Here is a 17855-nt window from a genome sequence, read left to right as displayed (position 1 = left end):
GTTTGAAAGATGAACGCCGTATAAGAATTGGGTAGTTGATTGAGAAATATCAGTTTTCATTAGCAAATTTCAAATAAATTCAGTTGTTCAGTAACAAACATTTTCAGAATTTGACAAGGCCCAATCGTGATTTGGTTTGGGTCAATAACTGAAGCTTGAACTAATGATAACTTCTTCAGATTACATTGATTTCTCTTTTCAATAATATTTCTTTGTTGCTCAATAATTTAACTAGCTTATTTGACCGGTTTACCTAAATTTTTTTTCAAAAACTCTCATACTCGGTGGCCCATTTTGTGTCACGAACACACCGTGCGACCTATTTTCTAGCACCTGTCAAACGGCAAACCCCCCAGCAAAACGCCAACTGAATTTTCAACATCTTGCGTCGTCGCTTCACTTTATTGATCCGCTCTACCAACAAAAAAGAGGCGACTCGTCGTTACGCTCCCGTGTCGAACCAAGGCGTGTGTGCATAGTTACCGTGTGTGTACTTCGATTCGGAAATACCGTTTCTGGCTGACCAAAACTTCCTCGCCCAGTTTGCATTAGCAGTATCATGTCGTCGACAAACTTTAACGTTGGTGTGGCCGCCGAATCGAAACCATCGAGCCGCGTACTGAAACCTCCGGGCGGTGGCCATTCGGACATTTTCGGTGCGTCGGACGTGCGACAGAATCCGCCCCGGCCGAAAAACAACCAGCAAAACTCGTCCAACATGAACGCGGTGATGGGCACGATGGACCCGAACGAAACGCTCGAACCGGGCAAGCGTACCGCGGCTGGTGGCGACAGCAGTGCATCATCACCTGCAGCCCAAAATGGATCCGCGGCGGCCGCATCATCGAATGGAGCATCGTCGTCAGGTGGTGGGGAAGCGAACAAGCCAGCGTCGGCCTCGTCGGAACGGGCCCGTGTGCCGCCGGGTGGACACTCGCAAGGTTTCTGGTGATTTGGTTGGTCATTGCGAAGCACCACCAACCGCCCCACCACCTGCACCACCACCCTTGCGCACACATCGAAGCTCGCGCGCAGTTGCATCGCACCTGCCTACTTTGCATCGGAACCAAACTCTTCACACACGGGCATGTGGATCACCCGCACTCGGCAGATCTCGACGGCTTTTCTATGTTTATACATCGGTGTGCGTACACACTCTGCTGCTCTGTAGCTTCTCGTACCTCCCGGCGAAGTGTGAGCCATATCACCGTGCCTGACCGCGTCGTGGCTCACACACAGGGGGAATGCTCCATTTTGTTTGTTAGTGTCTTGTGTACCTTCGATATCCTTGATAGCTTTTAAAGAAACACCTACACACACACACACCACCCCTATACAACACCCTTCGCTAACCCTTTTTCGTCTCCATGGGGTCAAAGGGTTAGCAGTACTGCCAAAAAAAAACAAACAAAGACAACACACAAAACCTTTACTTAAAGCCTACTACTAACTATTACTTTCTAATATTGTGTATTTTGCGTATGGTATTATAACTTCCAACAAAACAACCACAAAAGTGAAGCGTGAGACCGCACGCTGGGGCTACCATCACTGGCCCAACGAGCGCCGGAATGGTTGACCCGCGTCCCTCTCTCACTCTCTTACACAAATGACGGAACAAATAAATTATACAACTACAGCTTAATTACAAGCCAGCTGCATACAAAAAACAAGCCTTCTCCCGTGTTTGTCCCTTTTTTCTAATCCGAAAATAGAACCAGACTTCCGGATTGGGAAAATGAGGTTAACGGTTGCATTTTATGCGTTTCCCGATCCCGATCTCGCTGGCTGTCGTTGCTATTGGCTACGGACCGTACCGAGTTACTATCGAGGTTCTGCATGGGGGAAAACGCCTAGTTACGGGCGTTTTGTGGTGGAACCGCTCCCGGATACCATGGCAAAGGCCCTTTTTATATTTAACGATTTTTCCTGCTTTATTTTAGCGTTGCATTATTGTTTTCCTTCTGCTTCTTTCGTACTGTCAAAATGCAGTCAGTTGTGTTGGTGTGTTGGTGGCACGCGTCGGTACGCGCTGTTCCCCGTCGTCAGCTGTGTTGGGGCGAATTGCACACCCTTGAAAAAACAAAACCGGGGTGAAAACTTTCTCCCTTTATTTACCATTTGCAAAGATGCGTGAAGTGTTCGAGTAAGTGGTGTTGCTCTGTTAGAGAAAGGGAATGCAATTTTGCTTACCTGTGTTTCGTGTGTTTCTTTGCAGCCTGTTAACCGCGTCCAACATTGGCTATGAATCGTTCGAAAAAATCTCGATTATTATACAGAAACGCTTGACTAATGCGGGCAACTGGTTCCAGGGTACGTATACCGCCACTTGATCGACCGGGGAGATACCGAAACCGTTGCGATACTTCTTCTCTGCCAATCTTTCCCCTACAGTCGGTTCAGCGCTTGCTTTGTTATTGCTGCAGAACGATCTGACGTACCCGTTTGACCGGCTGGCGGGCATTTACGTGCTGTACGATATCCGGCGCAAAGAGCAAACCGAATCGCCCTTCTACCTGTTTCTGGCCCGGTTTCTGGAACCCATCGGTGGTGTTGGTGTGCCGCCGGCCAACACCCGAAGGCACATGGTTGAGCTAAAGTTTATACATCTGCTGCTGTCCAATGGTGATCCGGAGGTAAGCATGCGGCATCCGTGTCCACTGAACAAAAAAGGCACCAAAGGCTTATGCGCGAAAAATCTTCCAGATTGACAGAAAAACGCCACGAATGTTTTGTCAGGCCGTGGCCGCCCTGCCCACCCCGATCGGACCGGCGGAAATTGCGTTTGTGAAGGCAAAGGTGACGGAGCGGTTAAAAGACTATCCGCTTACTGTACGATCGAACGTGATGAATGTAATTCCGGCGATACCGGTTCTACCCGGGCGGGAACCAGGGCTGGAAAACTATACCGGGCCAGCCATCGAAGAGCTCATCAACGGCATGCACCTTAACGCGAGCAATCCCTTGACGAACGCGCTCGGCCCTTCGTTTCTGTCCGTAGCACCACCGCTGCTGACGTGCGAGGATGAGCTGATCTGGCTCGATTTGGGCAGCCCGTCCTACCACAAGCCCGTCTACAATAGCTGTAGCGACGCGGAACCAACACCGGACAAATGTTTGCAAACGCTGCTCGATCAATCGTTCCGCCAGGCGCTAAGCATTGCCGATCAGCAAACGCTCGTCAACGAACTGGAGAAGGACACCCAACAGACGCACCTGTCGTGCGTTACACCGGAAAAGGTAAGAATATCGGGATAAGGAGGGGGAGTGGGGGTGAGGGGTTTTGAGGTTAGGGAAAATACTCATCATTTTCGCTTTTGCAGCTTCCTAACCTTATCGAGTACAATCCAACGATCGCGATCGAAATTCTGATGCGATTGCTCAAAACGCGCCACATCGATGCTTACCTGGACGTAATCGTTGAGATGGAACTGTCGCTCCATTCGATGGAGGTGGTTAACCGGCTTACCACTTCCGTCGATCTGCCCGTCCATTTCGTGCATCTGTACATTGTGAACAGTATCGGCACCTGTTCGACGATCCGCGACAAGTACATGCAGAACCGGCTGGTACGCTTGGTCTGCGTGTTTCTGCAGAGCTTGATACGGAACAAAATAATCGACGTCAAGCAGCTGTACATCGAGATCGAAACATTCTGTATCGAATTTAGCCGGATACGGGAGGCGGCCGCATTGTATCGATTGTTGAAACAGCTCGAACTGGACCAGGGTACGGTGGCTGGGAGCAGCTCCGGGACGGGGACGGCCGGTGGTGTACAGCAATCGCCGAAGGAATCTTAGACGGTTGGATGAGCAGCGGCCACCTGAAGAATCTAGGAATGCAATAAACACATAAATTATAATGCTTCAATTATTTTGCTGTAGAGAACGTCTTGATTGTCAGCAGAAGTATAAACAACTGCTGATCCGGCTATACAATTCCTTCTTCGCCCGCCATTTGTGGTTTCCTAGACTGTGGACCATGAGCAACGAAACTGGAGTTTATTTGGAGTGAAGTTTTAGATGTTCTCCCTTCTACAGAAAAGTGAGCTTGCCTATTGATCTTTTCTTCTTCCTTGGCTCTACAACCTCGAAAGCTCTCGGCCTGGTTAGATCCGTAGCTGGATAATCAAGTCCCGGGTACGGGAAGACGGTCTGTTCTGGGTGGGATTTGAACCCCGGTACTAACGTGTGAAGACCGACACCGCTGTCGCCTTTGCTATTAATAGTGTAAATAATTTTCCTCCAGCATCCAATTTCATATGAATCCAATCGGCTGGGGTGAACAAGGATACATACCTGACTGATCCTATCGGGCAAGAGGACCTAGAAGGGCTCTCTAGGTTTAGTTGTCTGGTGACATTTTCATGACATTTCAAGCCAATCAGAGAGTGGCTTTCCTATCCCGTTCGCCCGGTTGCCAGTAGCTGGTGTTTCGTTCGTTCGTTCGTTCTTGTCTTCTCCAGCATTTGCCACAATCTTCCAAAGTTCCAACCTTCCGGTACCCCTGTTTGGACTCAACTTCCATCCTGAAGCGAAGTGGTGCCGCCAATCCTTGGCAGTTGAGGCCCCCCTGACCGACAAGGCTCCGTGTGGCCGCTTCTTCCGCTCTTATGTTGATACGCCATAGCATCCGAGACCGGTCCGAACAACTCCGCCTTTAAAATACACTCACGTTGTGTCACCAAGGGCAACCAGCTGATGGGTCCAGCAACTTGTTCGTGACTTCACGGACCCGGTCTTCATCAAGACGCTCTACTGCTCCTTGGGGTCTTTCGGTGCATGCGTATGCCTCCATTGTATGGTGGCCATCTGCTGCTCGACTCCTGGACCCCGCTTGGAATCTGTGCCTCTGGAGAGTTCAAAGTGAACTACGACGCTCACTGTGCACCTTTGGGCGCTCGTGTTTTAGCAATCAGGCTTCATCAGGAGGCACGTGACCCCGCGTGACCCGTTGAATTTCAAACAATAATCATAAGCATCCTTCCACGAAAGGACTATTTTTTCACACATTTATTTACACACATATTGTTGTGGTTTTGGTGGTGGTAGTGGTGGTGGTTGCCTCTTGTCGGTTCATCCGTTTTTTTTCTTTTTTTTTGGTTTACTGCTGTGTGGCCTCATCCCGCCGCACGCCCATCACTGTATTAGTTGGTGAATGATTGTGGTGCGCCGCTGGCCATCCTTCCTTGCACCACCATATTACATATCCTTGCGGAACATAAAAAGCTACCTCCCACTACATCTTCGTCCGCATTTCAACAACTTGCTGATCATCGATTCGAACTGTTGTACTAAATGCCGCATGTGACGACGCCATTCTGGGTTAACGGATTAGCGATTAAAATTTGCCTATTACACACACCCTCCCTGCTGTGGAGTACGGTAGAGAAGCGCCGGGTTTTTTCCGAAAAAAGAAAACCATTCGAAAAATCAAAAGATATCCATTCATTTTTCAATGTGGTATATCCTTCCACGCACAGGACATTTCTCAAAACCCGTCGCCCCCCGCCACATCCTGCGCATAGCTATTGTTGTTTTTTGCAAGATTTTGCTACACTAGTTTAATACTTTCCAGCTTCATTAGCTTCTACTAAACAATGTTCCACAGCTCCTCGTGCCATTTTGCCACTTTTTGATCTCTGTTCTTCCACCATTTTCAAAAGAGTCTCTAAAGGTATGAGTGTATGTGTAAGTGCTGCTTTTTGCTAGTTCATTTTGATCTTTTTTTTTTGCAAGTTTTGTATGTTCTCCTCCTTTCACCAATTATTTAAAAAAACAACCAAAAGCCCCATCCACAGTCCATTAAATGGGGTGTTTCGTAGAAAAAAAATCCAGCCTTTGTTCCAAATCTTTTATGTTGTGGATGTATTATGTGTTTTTTTCCTTTCAACATAGATGAATATGTGTGTGTGTGTGTTTTGTGTATATGGTAATGTGTGTGTATATGTATATATGTGTATATATGTATCCCATCTATGTAATAATTTAGTTGTCTCGTCCCATCATTATCATTACTTTAAACATTATATATCCTCGACCCCGCTCATACATCCACAAACACGCACACACACACACACAGACATTTCTTCTTCCCTTCTTACTTCGCTTACACACTAAACATTCATAAAGCGCATTTGTCCTTAGCGAGTGTCCTAGTAAACCCCCCCACCCCATATCCCTTGCACTCCATCAATAATAATATAGCTGTATGCAGCATGTATTTCCCGTGTGATTTGTAAAATTCCATCCCAATTGCCCTCCCCCCCACAGGCGATTCTAATTTCCCATTTTCCTATTTGTTTTTACTGTTTTGCAATATAATAATAATATGTTAAGTTAAGTCTGTTAGTTGTTTGCCTTTTCGTGACTAATTCAATCCCAACGTTAGAATACCATTTTTGCTGCACACCATGTTTGTAGTAGTGGTAGTAGTAGTAGTAGTAGTAGTATTGGTGATAGTTATAGTAGTTGTAGTAAGGACAAACATACATCGAACCATCATAATTCCATACAGTTAGGTTAGTCATTCGCACACAGTCCACCACGATCAATGCCCGCCGCAGTGGGAGTGATTCAATGGGCCGAGGGCGTCCTCCCCCACCCGGCTACCACTTACAACTAACAGCTTTACAGTTGTGTTGTGTCCGCTATGGTGTAACTACTACCTTCGCTAACTTACTCAGATCTACTCGTTTACCTCTGTTTCGCACTGGCGCACGGTGGCGCCTCATTTGCCGCCTTCAACAGAGGTGATTAGTTTTGATTGTATTACTTGCGCTTTGCTTCTTTGTGCTCTCGACCGGACATAATCTTTGGTATGGTTCTTGCACTTGCATTTTCAACGCTACACAGCTACACATAGTCGCGTTTTGCTGTGCTGTTGTAGACAAATTCAAACTCGACAGACAGATTCGGAAATCGCTTACACTATCGTTAGGTTCTACATTGTGTGTCCCTCCTGGGTTAGCTTCTCCAGATACAGACAGAGCGCCCGATGGATTAGTTCATACTGTTCCGAGTTTTGCACCATGCCACCGCGCTGCAAACGCAGGTTGCATACAATGCCCAAAATATCCACCTGTCCCGATTCCCGCTGCGTGGCTCCACCGTCGCCCCGCTGTCCACGGCACGTCCCACTGCCGGACGTCAGCGTGGCGGACTTTCGACGTGCCTCCGCCGGACCATCGGGAACCGGTGGCAAGGGTAGCGATTGTTCCAGCTCGTCCTGCAGCTCATCGGCAGCCGTTTTGTGTCCGACGGTAACCGGGTCCTCCTGGCACGGGGCCACCTGCTGCGACGATTGCTTAAGCTGTAGCCGGCGTTGGTGCGCCATCACGGACAGCCGCAACTGACGCAGCCCGTTCAGTATCGCGATCAAGCAGCCCGTCCGCCCGATACCGGCCGAACAGTGAATGATCGGCAGTACGGTCGGCGTTGTGGTGGCACCGAGCGCAGCAAGCTGACCGGCACTGACCATCTCCTCCAGCCCGGGCGTACCGGGCTGATTGCCTTTCAGCGAGTGATTGCTTTCCGGGCGCGGCGTATCGAGCACGTTCGTACCGAGCATATCCAGGCTCAGGTCGAGCAGCACGTTTATATCCTTCGGCGAACGATGATCGGGCCAGTCCGGGAACCAGTAGTGATGCGCACGGAACGCGATCAACTCGAACAGCGTACCGCCGCCGTCATCTTCCGCATTCGAGCCTTCGCCAGCTGGTTCCTCCGCTTGCCGGCCGTAGATTACGTTCAGCGTGCGTAAGGTGTAACCGTTCCGCTGCTCCATGCACACGTTGTGCACGAGAAAGAAGCAGCTGTCGCACCGTGCTCTTATCGTTGCCGGTTGAACGGTACCGTCGGGTGCCTCCACCCGGCAGCAGGAGATTCTTGCCGTCAGTGCGTCCCGTTCCTGCAAAACTTCACCCACGTCCACGTCCGCCGTACTGCCGAACGCGAGCCAATCGTCTTCGTTCTGGGGGAAGTAGACTGCACACTTCTGGCGTCCGTTTTCGACAAAGTTGGTGAGCATCACAATTTTTTGCTCAATACCGGCGCACGCGACCGATGTTCCGGCTGCCGTTGCTGTGCGCGCGACGTTCTGGTACACCATCAGCCAAAACTCGTAGATCGTGTTCGGCAGTGGGCCTTGGGTAGCGATGTAGCTGTTGTTCGCATAATCGGGACCCTAGAAGTAAAGCAAAAGTGTTAAATAGACGCTCGTTTTACAATCAGCTCAACTTGCTATGCCACCTTGATATAGTTTGCGTTGATGTACGGTTCACCTCCGGCCGACGGTGCCCGTTCCGGTTCGAGAATAACGCGCGAATGTTCGTTCGGCAGGATCGTTTTGTAGCGATTCTTGGCCTGCGATCCAAACACCAACGGTTTCTCCTGATAGTTGGTGGGCAAATCCCAAAACTCCTGGTGTATCTTCAGCACCATCTTCTTGTGCTCCTCGTCGTACGACTCGTCATCACACACCGGCGGATGGTGCAGGCTGTCACTGTGCAGTAACATCATCTTCGTACTAGCCGCCGCCGCCGTACCCTCCTGACCCGATCCATCCACTCGTGCCCCTACCGCCGTTCGTTCCTGCCCATCATCGTTTGCCGCTTCCCGCTTCGCGTGACTGTGCTGCCGGTGCGCTTCCTGGGTGGTGCTCGTAGCGGACGCAACCATTTTGCGGTACGTTTTGCTAAAGAAGTTGTGCAACTTCCGCAGGTACGCTATCGTAAGTACGTTCGATGCATTCTGAAGGAACTGAATGTTGGCCAGATAGATCTTAAAATCTTCGCTGGTCGTCTGTGGACTAAGCGGTTTGGTGGAGATGTTGCGTACGTTCGAGTTGCTGATGCTTAAGTTGCCCGCCTTCAATGCAAGCCCGTTGCCATCGCAACAACCACCGCCATCGATGGTGCCGGCACCACAGCAGCAGCAGCAGCAGCAACAGCAGCTACAACAGCCACTGCTACAGCAGTTGCCACAGCAGTTGTACAGTGAGCCGGTCCCGAGCGCCGATAGGTTGTTGGCCGACGAAGTTGACGTTACGGTGGACGGGTCCTTCTGGAAGAATCCGCGGTGGATTGAAAGTTTGTTTTGGTGCTCCTTGAAGTTTTCCGACGATCCTAAGTGAGAATGAGGAGGAAAGAGTGTGAGCACGAGTAGTCAAGCTATCGGGAGCTTGCAATAACGCAAGACCCCAAACGCTACACTTACCATAATGATGGCGCTCGTCAAAGGACGATTGGCAACTGCGCTGCTGGTACGTGCTGACGGACATCAGCTTCGTATCTCTCTCCAGCTGTCGCTCCAACGTCCCATGCCCGTGGTGTTGATGGTGTCTACCGCCCATCATCTCACACCCATGCATACCCTGCTCCCGTACGTTGATGTTGTGCAAGCTGTCCGAACTGCGGAACTTCCGCTGCCGGCTGCCACCGTACACACCACCACCCCTTGCATCCTCATGATGACCTCCGGCCCCATGATGCCGACCGTGGTGGTGCTGTTCGCTCGATGCCTGTCCGGAACACACCGTAAGCCGTGCATAACCATAATCAGATCCTCCCTTGCCGTTGCTATTCGCCTCGCGCGTCTCTCCCGATTGTCCTGCGCCAGTCGTGCCATCGTGCCCGGTAAAAGGTGCATCCACGCTGCTCCCAAACCGTCGCAGCTCACCCTCACCGCCAACGCGATGTCCTTGCGCACCGTGGTGCCCCACCACCGAATGCTGCCCATGCTGCGCTCCGTGCTGACCGTGATTGTGATGGTGGTGGTGGTGGTGGTGGTGGTGGTGGTGGTGATGGTTATGATGATGGTTGTGATCGTTATCCCCGTTCCCGTCCAGTTCGTCCTCCTCCAGCATCATACCGGACGGTGCCGGTTCGTTCTGGGTGTGCGTGGTCAGCAGACTGTTCAAGCTACAGATCGAGCCGCGCAGATTACAGTTCGACACCGAGAGCGTGCGTTGGTTCACGTTGATCAGCGTCAGGCTGGCGTTCGAGTTGCGCCGTTCGAGCAGGCTCTTGCGTGATCCGGCCAGCCGTACCATCGATGAGGATGGGAACTGCTGATGCTGCTGGTTCGGCTGTTGCTGCTGCTGGTGATGATGGTGCCCACCGCCACCGAGCGTGCCCGCATTGAGCGAATTGTGGCTGCTGAAACGGTTCAACCCGAAGGTCGAACCTACACCGCCACCACCTCCACCACCGCTCGCACCAACACCCGACCGGAGATTCAGCGTGAGGCTCGTGTTAGAGCCTCGTCGTTGCAGGAGATTCTTTTTGCTTGTGTTCGAGGTGCTGTTGTTGTTGTTTAGGTTGCCGGTGGTTGCAGTGCTACCGTCCACCGTTGCTGTGCTGGATGGGGCGGCTGGCGTCGGTTGCTGCTGCTGGGGTGATGCTTGGTGGCATTGTACGCGCACCGGCGGTTCCACCGGATGGGGCTGATAGAGCTGCGAGTGCGACTGTACCTGGTGGAGATTTTTGTACGAACCACGGTAAAGGCTGCAGCTCGACGAGGTCAAATCCACGCTTCCGCCCCGATTGTAAATGTCCAGGTTGAGGGTAAGACTATGGTTCGAACCACGTCGCTGCAGAATGCTGGATCGTCCACTGGTCGGAACGGACGGTTTCGTCCCTTCCTCGGCCCCCCTTTCCTTGTCCGAGGGTGATTGCGACTGTGGCGTAGGTAGCCCGAGCGGGGATTTCTTGTCCTTTCGATTGCCATTCGCTGTGCCACCATCGCTGACCAGTGCCGTCGATGAGGAGGAGGAACTCCCGGTAGGTCCGGTTGGATGTGGGTACGAGGGTTTTAGCTTTGATTGTCCACTCGCGTAGTGCTGTTGCTGCTGCGGATGATGATAGTAGTGATGGTTTACCGCCGTCCGATACTGGTATCGTTTCGGGGTAGTTGGCACGGAAACGGAAGACACCCGGCGGGGTTGCTGCAGCTGTCCGGATACTTGCTGGCTAGTCTGAAGCGACTGATGCTGCTGCTGCTGCTGCTGTGGTTGCTGCTGGTGGAACTGAAATTGTCCGTATTGTTGCTGCTGCTGCTGCTGCTGCTGCTGCTGCTGAGTGTGCGAATGCATGTAGCTAAGCATGGAGGACATCATGCCCGTTCCACTTGTCGGTTGCGCAATGCTCATGATGTGGCTCATCCCACCGCCGCAGCTGACCGATCCGAAAGCGCCACCGCCAACACCACCGTACGGAATCGATACCTTCAGCTTGTCCGAATCGAGCGAACTCGCTTTCTGCTTCGACTGGGAAAGGGTCGGCGTCTTTGGGACCGGTGGCAATGCGACCATGTGACCGCCGCTGCTGCTGTTGTTGTTGTTATTGTCCTCGTGGCCCTCCTCCTCCTCACCATACTCGACCTCGTCATACTCGTCGTCATCCGTCTCATCGTCCTCATCGTCATCGCCGTAGTCAAAGTACTCGAAATAAAACTGCTCATTGTAGTCCTCTACGTGATGGTGGTGGTGTTGCTGTTGCTGGGTGCTCATGGTCGGGTTCGAAATCGATCCCGTCACGGTGACCGTTTTCACGATCGGTTTCGCAACCGAACCCGTCGATTGTGAGGCGGCCGGTGGTGGCGGAGGTCCTCCTGCTGCTATTCTCGATTGTCCCGAACCCGTGCCGAGCGGCATGGGCGGGATGTTTAGTCGAAGGTTTAAAATGTTTCGGACGCGTTTGGCGCGCCGTTTCTCGTCCTCGTCCTCAGTCTCGTGCTGTCCGGTAGCGGTGTCTCCGGATCCGTTCGCTTTGTCGTTATCGCTGCGCTTACGCTCATAGCCGGCATCGTCGTCGTCGTCTTCGTCATCATCGTCGTCATCGTCATCGATCACGCTATCGAATCCACCCGTGCGATGGGCGGCCATTCCCACCAACTCTTGCACCGGAATGGTCGAGCTCAGGTTTTCTTCCACCAGTCGAGCGCCTTCCGAATCGAGTGAAATCGATTTCAGCCTCACACGCCTATTAGCCATCGGAGCACAGATTCGTGCCGTGCGTGGTTCGGGTTCCTTCGTAACTTCCGCTGTTGCTCGATCCGTCTTAGGTTCGTTCGTATTTAGCGTCAAAGGAGGCGGTGGGGGTAATGGCATCGAGCCCGGGGACGGTGCCAAAACGGACACCTGTGGCCCGTGTTTCGTTTGTTCGCTTCCGTCCTCCTCCTCCTCAGTGCGCGCATCCACGGCCGGTGGCGTGGAGCAGGTGTCCGCTGTACTGCCTGCAGCGTGCCGTTTCGGCAGCGTGCGCGGTGTCGGTGTAAAATCGTCCACATCCGGAAAGCGGAAGTACGTGGCGGTCGTCTGTACGGTAAACGATTGTATCGAGCGGGGCGAAAACCCGAACGCAGCGGACAGGGGAACGACTCCCGCTCCACCGCCAACGCTTCCACCACAGTCGGCCGGGCCAACCTTGGTTGGGGTCGCATTATTGTCGGTGGTTGCGGCGGATGTAGAAAGGGATGAAGCGGACGATGGGGTGAGCAGCTGGATGTAGGTGGATGTGGGGGATCCATTACCGGGCGGTGTTCCGGACAGTCCAAATACGGACTGTTCGGCAACTGCCTGTCTCTTAAGCACGTTTCGCTGGCTGACCGGATGGGCCGGATCTTCACCGTGCTCGGAATGCACACGATGTTGCACACAGTTTTCCTTATCGTCAATGGTAAGATGCTGTTCGGTGTTGTCACGATCACTGTTTGCACCGTTGGTGGCTGGATCGATCGCGGTTGCTCCGATCGATGCACTCATGTTTACCGTTGCCTCTTGCGGCAACGGTACACTTACGGCCGGTACCCGCTTATTCGCTTTAGTCGGGGAACGGCGGTGCTTTTTGTCAGATAGATTCAAATGCTGTTCGGTACGGCGACGGCCACCATCACCTCCAGCAACACCGGTCGTTGTCACGGCGACGCACGTCGTCGGTACCGGTTTTACCAGCGCGCTCGCCTCGAGCAGCACAATAGGGGGCGATGGTGTTGCTGGGCTTTTAATCAATTTCACTTTACTGCCGGTACACTTGTTCCCGCTGCCACACTCTCCCACCTGCAGTTGCCGCTGCGCATAGTCCGCGGAAAGTGGTAAAACGTCCCGTTCGGCACGCCTTTCACCCCGGAACACGTGTAACTTGGCCCGCAAACCCAACACTAGCACCACAAACAGTAGCGTTCCGAGGACGGCAACCGTTACCAGCACACCGAGCAGCAGTATGTCAGAAAGTTCCGTTAGCCCGTACCACGGGACACGCGTTACGCCGCCGAGTAGCTGCTGCTGCACCGGAAGCGTTTCGTCCGGTTCCCGCTGCCCCGATGCCGGCAGAGAATTACTACGTGAAGCGGCAAGCGAGCTGGCTGGATCGTGTCCACGTGCTGACGCTTCGTCTAAGGCAGAGCGCACCGGGAGCGCCTGGTTGTCACTGTAACTATCATACACGGTCGTCGGTGAGGCTGCTAACAAATCTAGCAGCAGTGCGCCACTGACTACAACAAACAGAGCCACCAATCGCAGCAATCGATGCGTGCCACACTGTAAAATCGCATGCAGCATTTTCCCTATCGCAGAAGGCTCCGCGCTGAAGGAACGACGAACGTGTGTGTTGTTGTCGTGTCGGATGGGGCTGTGTCGTCATAATCTGTAGTTTGGCTGGTGGGCAAGCAGCTGCTGCGTGTGGCCAACGGCACAAGGTGGAACCGCGCAAGTAATCCTACAAACAAAAAGCGTTTTCGCGTTACTATTGCCCCACGGCTCAACGGGCGCATTAAAAGCAACGTAAGTTACCATGATTATTCATTGCTGCTTCGGTGTGTTGATGCTGGGAGTCATTCATTTCCAATTCGTAGGTGCGGCGGAGAATGGATTCGGGCGCGGAACACGGGTGTCAGGTAGGTTTGTCCCCGTTGGGCAGCTATTCGTTTGGCATCAATTCAACGCTGGCTGCTGTTGCGAAAGCGTACTGTGTTTGGGTGTACCGCGCGACAGAGTAGCGGTCGAGTGACGCTTAATATTCACCTTCAAAACCACCTCAATTCCTTCGCACTGCTTTGTGACCTGTTCTCACTTGCTGACCTCGCACCTTCTACATTTATGATTTGCTAAAACTCCTCCTCTTCTCCCGACAATTTCGAAAAACGTCCAACGACATGAAATATTGTTTTTCTTTTTTTGGCTTCACGCAAGATTTGTGCCTCGCCCGTGATAAAACTTATTTATCGGAATACAAAATCTGGTCACAGATTATCGTGCAGTACTGCTGCTGTTGCTGCTGCTTATTGACGCGTCAATTTGTTTTCTCACGGTGCACCAACCGAACCAAATATCTTCCGAAAAAAAACCTCCCAAACCACAAATGCCACATCAATAGCTGTAGTTGGCTGTAGCGCGGCCGTGTCCACATACAGTTAGTGGGTCGTGTATATTTTACGCTGGAGGAAAGCTGCGGAAGAAGGGATTTTCACACGCAGCCAAGCATCTGTTTTCGTTTCGAGTATGGGGAGCAGTGGGCTGCGGCCACGGTACATTTCTAACCACCGCTGCCCATTTTTTACGGCGATGATTCGTTGCTGCACACCCGTCTAAACAACCGGGAGCAAAACATTTTTCACGGCACTTGTTCGCCACTACGGCAAGATGAACCTGGTGCTGGTGCTGCTGGTGCTTCGCACATACAAAATGCACAAACGCAAAACACTTTCGCAGCGGCCGTTCGATCGTATCTTGAAGATGTTGTATTGTTTCGGGGCGCACTGTACACCATCACCTAAAGGAAACGCTTGTAATGTTCGTAAAATTCGCAACGTTTTGTGGATTGAAATGGTGAGATTTAATTTATTATTTCTGGAACGCGAAACTTTCTTTGCACTCACGGACAGATTCGACATATACAATTCTCTCCACACACACACGCGCACACACAATCATCTGTCAAAGTGGGAAGAATATTTTCACAAGCGCGAGAAAGCACAGTGGGCGCGCTACTGGTACAAGTGTGTTGACAGTTTACAAAAATGGGCTTTTGTTTATGTTTGTAAAATTTGAATCAAAACATGCTCACAGCGCAGAACGCGATAGAAAGCTGGTTCCCTGCAGTTTTATAATGATTGTCGATAACGAAAAAAGGGAAATGAAACGGCATAGAAAGTACGCAAAACATTCAAAATTCCACTTTAACGATCTACCAGGAGATTATTAGTTTATTGTATCCTGCACTGCACACGATGCATTCGACACTGTCGACTAGCGTGGGTTTGAGTGAGCGTAAAACATGTCTTCCTGTTTTGCAGTGTGGGGCTGCTAGTGAGGGACCATCGGGACGGCAATTTGCTAGGCTTTACAGTCCCTTGTTAAAGTACACAAGCTCAGGTATGCGATCCGTTTTCTTGCACATTTCCTCGTAGAACTGGGGCTCGACCAGCTTCATCACGCTCGTGCTTAGCTCGGCTTTCTGCGGAAACAGTGCACAGGCCGTCGGTACCATTACAGTTAAGCTGCATTAACGAGAAGAAGATACGGGAAATATTATTAGCATTACGATTACCAGCTCGGGATCAAGAAAGTGAGGCATGCTCGCGCCATACTTACAAACAACCAACGACCAAAACCTGGAATGGTGCGTGTAGTATGGCCATCCGGCGGAATGATTGGTATTTCTCCAATCGTTCCATGATGACGGGCAATATCAACATGCCCGGTGCGCACATCGCAATGCGAGAAAATATTACCTACAAAAAAGCAACAAAAATCGAATCAAAATCACATAAACATAATGCCTTTGAAGCGTTCGGCATTAGCGTTTGACTCACCTGTGCGATGCCTTTACCAGCGGCTACCCTGCTCGAACCCACCACATTGCCATTCTCGTCCTCGATCCCAATGCCGTGAATGAGTTCGTTCTGGCGCATGAGAGGTATGTTGATACAGTTGGCCGCCGCTACCGCCACAAATGGAACGTAACGCTGGAACAGTGGGGTGGCCCGCTTTTGAAGGTAAGCCTTATAGCCGACGGCAGCCACAAGGGCTGACGTCGTTGCCGAAACGTATGCCACCGCTAGCTGCGTGGTCGAGAGGTCTGAGTTTGCGTTACGATTCGTGTAGTTGACCAGCGCATTAAACGATTGATTAACCCACTGCCAGAAAACTACACCGGTGGTTGTTCTGAAATGGAGCGAAATTTTAAAGAAAATTAGTAAAACCCCTTTGTCGAAAGGCCCTTCAAGGGTCTTTTGTCGATGGCATACTTGTACCACTGCAACATGGCGCCCGTAATGGCCATACCGCCCGGCATCTGAAAGCTCATCCGGCCGAACACATTCTGCTTCTCGCCACTGTCCGGATGGAAGGCGCTTTCGTACAACTTTTTCGCATAATGTATCTGGTCGATGGTTGTATTCTGGGGTATAGTGCCAGCTCTGTGGAAAAGAAATATTGTATTCCCTATTCACTTGAGCGCAACACCGGTGCATCTCACTTACTTCACCGTTAAATACAACTCTTTCGCACGATCTAGCTCATCGTCGGTGGCAAAACATGTGCGCGGGTCAGTTATCCAGAAGTAGTGCTTCAGTCGCCCGGTAAAGGTGCTCAGATCCCACAGCGGCTGGACGATATCGATGTTGGACATGGCTGGCAAAGCAACGAAAGCGAGATTTGTGAATGTTGATTCAATTCATCTCGCGTAGAGAAAAAAGAAAAAACAATCTCTATCTTCCCGGTAGTGCAATTGCAACAATGTGGCGGATTCTTGGCTGGCTGCAACAAACTGTTCATTTGATGCCAAACAAAGTTCGCGGTCGTTACATAATCTAAACCACCCTCACCAGGATGTTATTACATGTAATGTGCTCCTTTTATTGATTATGAAACCATTTTTCTCCAATTCATGGTAAAATTGTTGTTTCAAAATTTCAAAATAGATTTCACGCGACCATCGCAACCAAACTGGGTCACACCGAAATACTGAACAGCTAAACAGCATCTTTGACCCCAAATTAGCACGTCCTGCATAATAGGTATAGGGGCAGGCTCACGAACTGGCATGTACCAACTAGGAATCCTTGGCACTCTTCTTAGTCTGCGGTTCCTTTCGAAGGCAGCCAGCATTTTTGGGCTATTAGGCAGTATTTTCCCTTCGAAATGTGTTCAATCTGAGGTTTCCAAAACATTTTCATTTATATATAAAAGTATTTCACTTCTTTAAACTAAAAACTAGTGTTTTTGAACACGCTCCACTGGCTTTCTCCATCCTGAGCAGGGACCCGTTTTTTTCCAAGCAGCACAGAAAAACCTCCCCAGTGCTTGTGTGGCAATTGATTTCACTAGAAAAGCTGGATAGTACCGTCGGAACAAGTTTCACACCATTCACGGGTATACGGTTTCACGATTTCATATAACTTTACCGATTTTAATGAGCCGTTCACGAATTTGCGCTCCGCCCCAATGCACCACAAAAATATATACCCACACGCACACGAGCTGTGTTTGTCAGTGCCAGCCGGTGCATCCAGTGGAAAAATCGTTTGGATGCAGCTGTCCCAAGATTTATATAGCGTGCGGCCAGGTGTGCGCGTTTGACAGTTACATGGTGTGTTTGTAAACAAACTTATCAGCTGATTCGGAGCGCAAAAGTTTCCGTTTCATCATTAATTCTTTACTCTGTCGGTCTAAAGCTTGCAGTGATTAATATAATTTCGATGATTGCAATAAATATTAGTGTTCTGTTAGAATAATCCGTTGGTAATTAATTCCTGTTCTTGCAGGATGCTGTATCACCACCGTCCACGATACAGATCCTTTAAAACGATCACACAGCTATTTGATTAAACTTGGTGCACGTTAGCTAAGCTACATTT

At 50.9% G+C, this 17855-nt stretch overlaps 4 protein-coding genes across 5 annotated transcripts; 2 read left to right on the top strand and 2 right to left on the bottom strand.

Moving 5' to 3' along the window:
- The first annotated feature begins 339 nt into the window (after window positions 1–339).
- On the top strand, window positions 340–1673 carry LOC118511402 (jupiter microtubule associated homolog 1). The gene has a single exon (XM_036054436.1). The coding sequence runs from the start codon at window positions 560–562 to the stop codon at window positions 950–952; it is 393 nt and encodes a 130-aa protein (XP_035910329.1). The 5' UTR covers window positions 340–559; the 3' UTR covers window positions 953–1673.
- A 187-nt stretch (window positions 1674–1860) lies between these two features.
- Window positions 1861–3870, top strand: LOC118511393 (CCR4-NOT transcription complex subunit 11). The gene is made up of 5 exons (XM_036054423.1): window positions 1861–2146; window positions 2219–2313; window positions 2395–2636; window positions 2707–3240; window positions 3324–3870. The coding sequence occupies exons 1-5, from the start codon at window positions 2130–2132 to the stop codon at window positions 3798–3800; spliced, it is 1365 nt and encodes a 454-aa protein (XP_035910316.1). The 5' UTR covers window positions 1861–2129; the 3' UTR covers window positions 3801–3870.
- Window positions 3871–4997: 1127 nt separating this feature from the next.
- Window positions 4998–15063, bottom strand: LOC118511384. The gene is made up of 4 exons (XM_036054391.1): window positions 13789–15063; window positions 9216–13714; window positions 8250–9124; window positions 4998–8184 (listed from the first exon to the last, which is right to left on the bottom strand). Exons 2-4 carry the CDS (start codon window positions 13555–13557, stop codon window positions 6943–6945), a joined length of 6459 nt encoding a protein of 2152 aa, XP_035910284.1. The 5' UTR covers window positions 13558–13714; window positions 13789–15063; the 3' UTR covers window positions 4998–6942.
- Window positions 15064–15166: 103 nt separating this feature from the next.
- Window positions 15167–17551, bottom strand: LOC118511398 (sideroflexin-2). Of its 2 annotated transcripts, none has more exons than XM_036054432.1 (6): window positions 17403–17551; window positions 16479–16629; window positions 16245–16415; window positions 15810–16161; window positions 15589–15728; window positions 15167–15494 (listed from the first exon to the last, which is right to left on the bottom strand). In XM_036054432.1, exons 2-6 carry the CDS (start codon window positions 16625–16627, stop codon window positions 15338–15340), a joined length of 969 nt encoding a protein of 322 aa, XP_035910325.1. In that variant the 5' UTR covers window positions 16628–16629; window positions 17403–17551; the 3' UTR covers window positions 15167–15337. The 2 variants fall into 2 exon arrangements, with proteins under 2 accessions (XP_035910325.1, XP_035910326.1); XM_036054433.1 differs by having other exon boundaries at window positions 17342–17516.
- Between the last annotated feature and the right edge of the window lie 304 nt (window positions 17552–17855).

Source organism: Anopheles stephensi, chromosome 3 (genome assembly GCF_013141755.1).
Source record: "Anopheles stephensi strain Indian chromosome 3, UCI_ANSTEP_V1.0, whole genome shotgun sequence".
In the NCBI taxonomy this organism is placed as follows: domain Eukaryota; kingdom Metazoa; phylum Arthropoda; class Insecta; order Diptera; family Culicidae; genus Anopheles; species Anopheles stephensi.
This window is presented reverse-complemented; position numbering and strand designations above follow the sequence as displayed.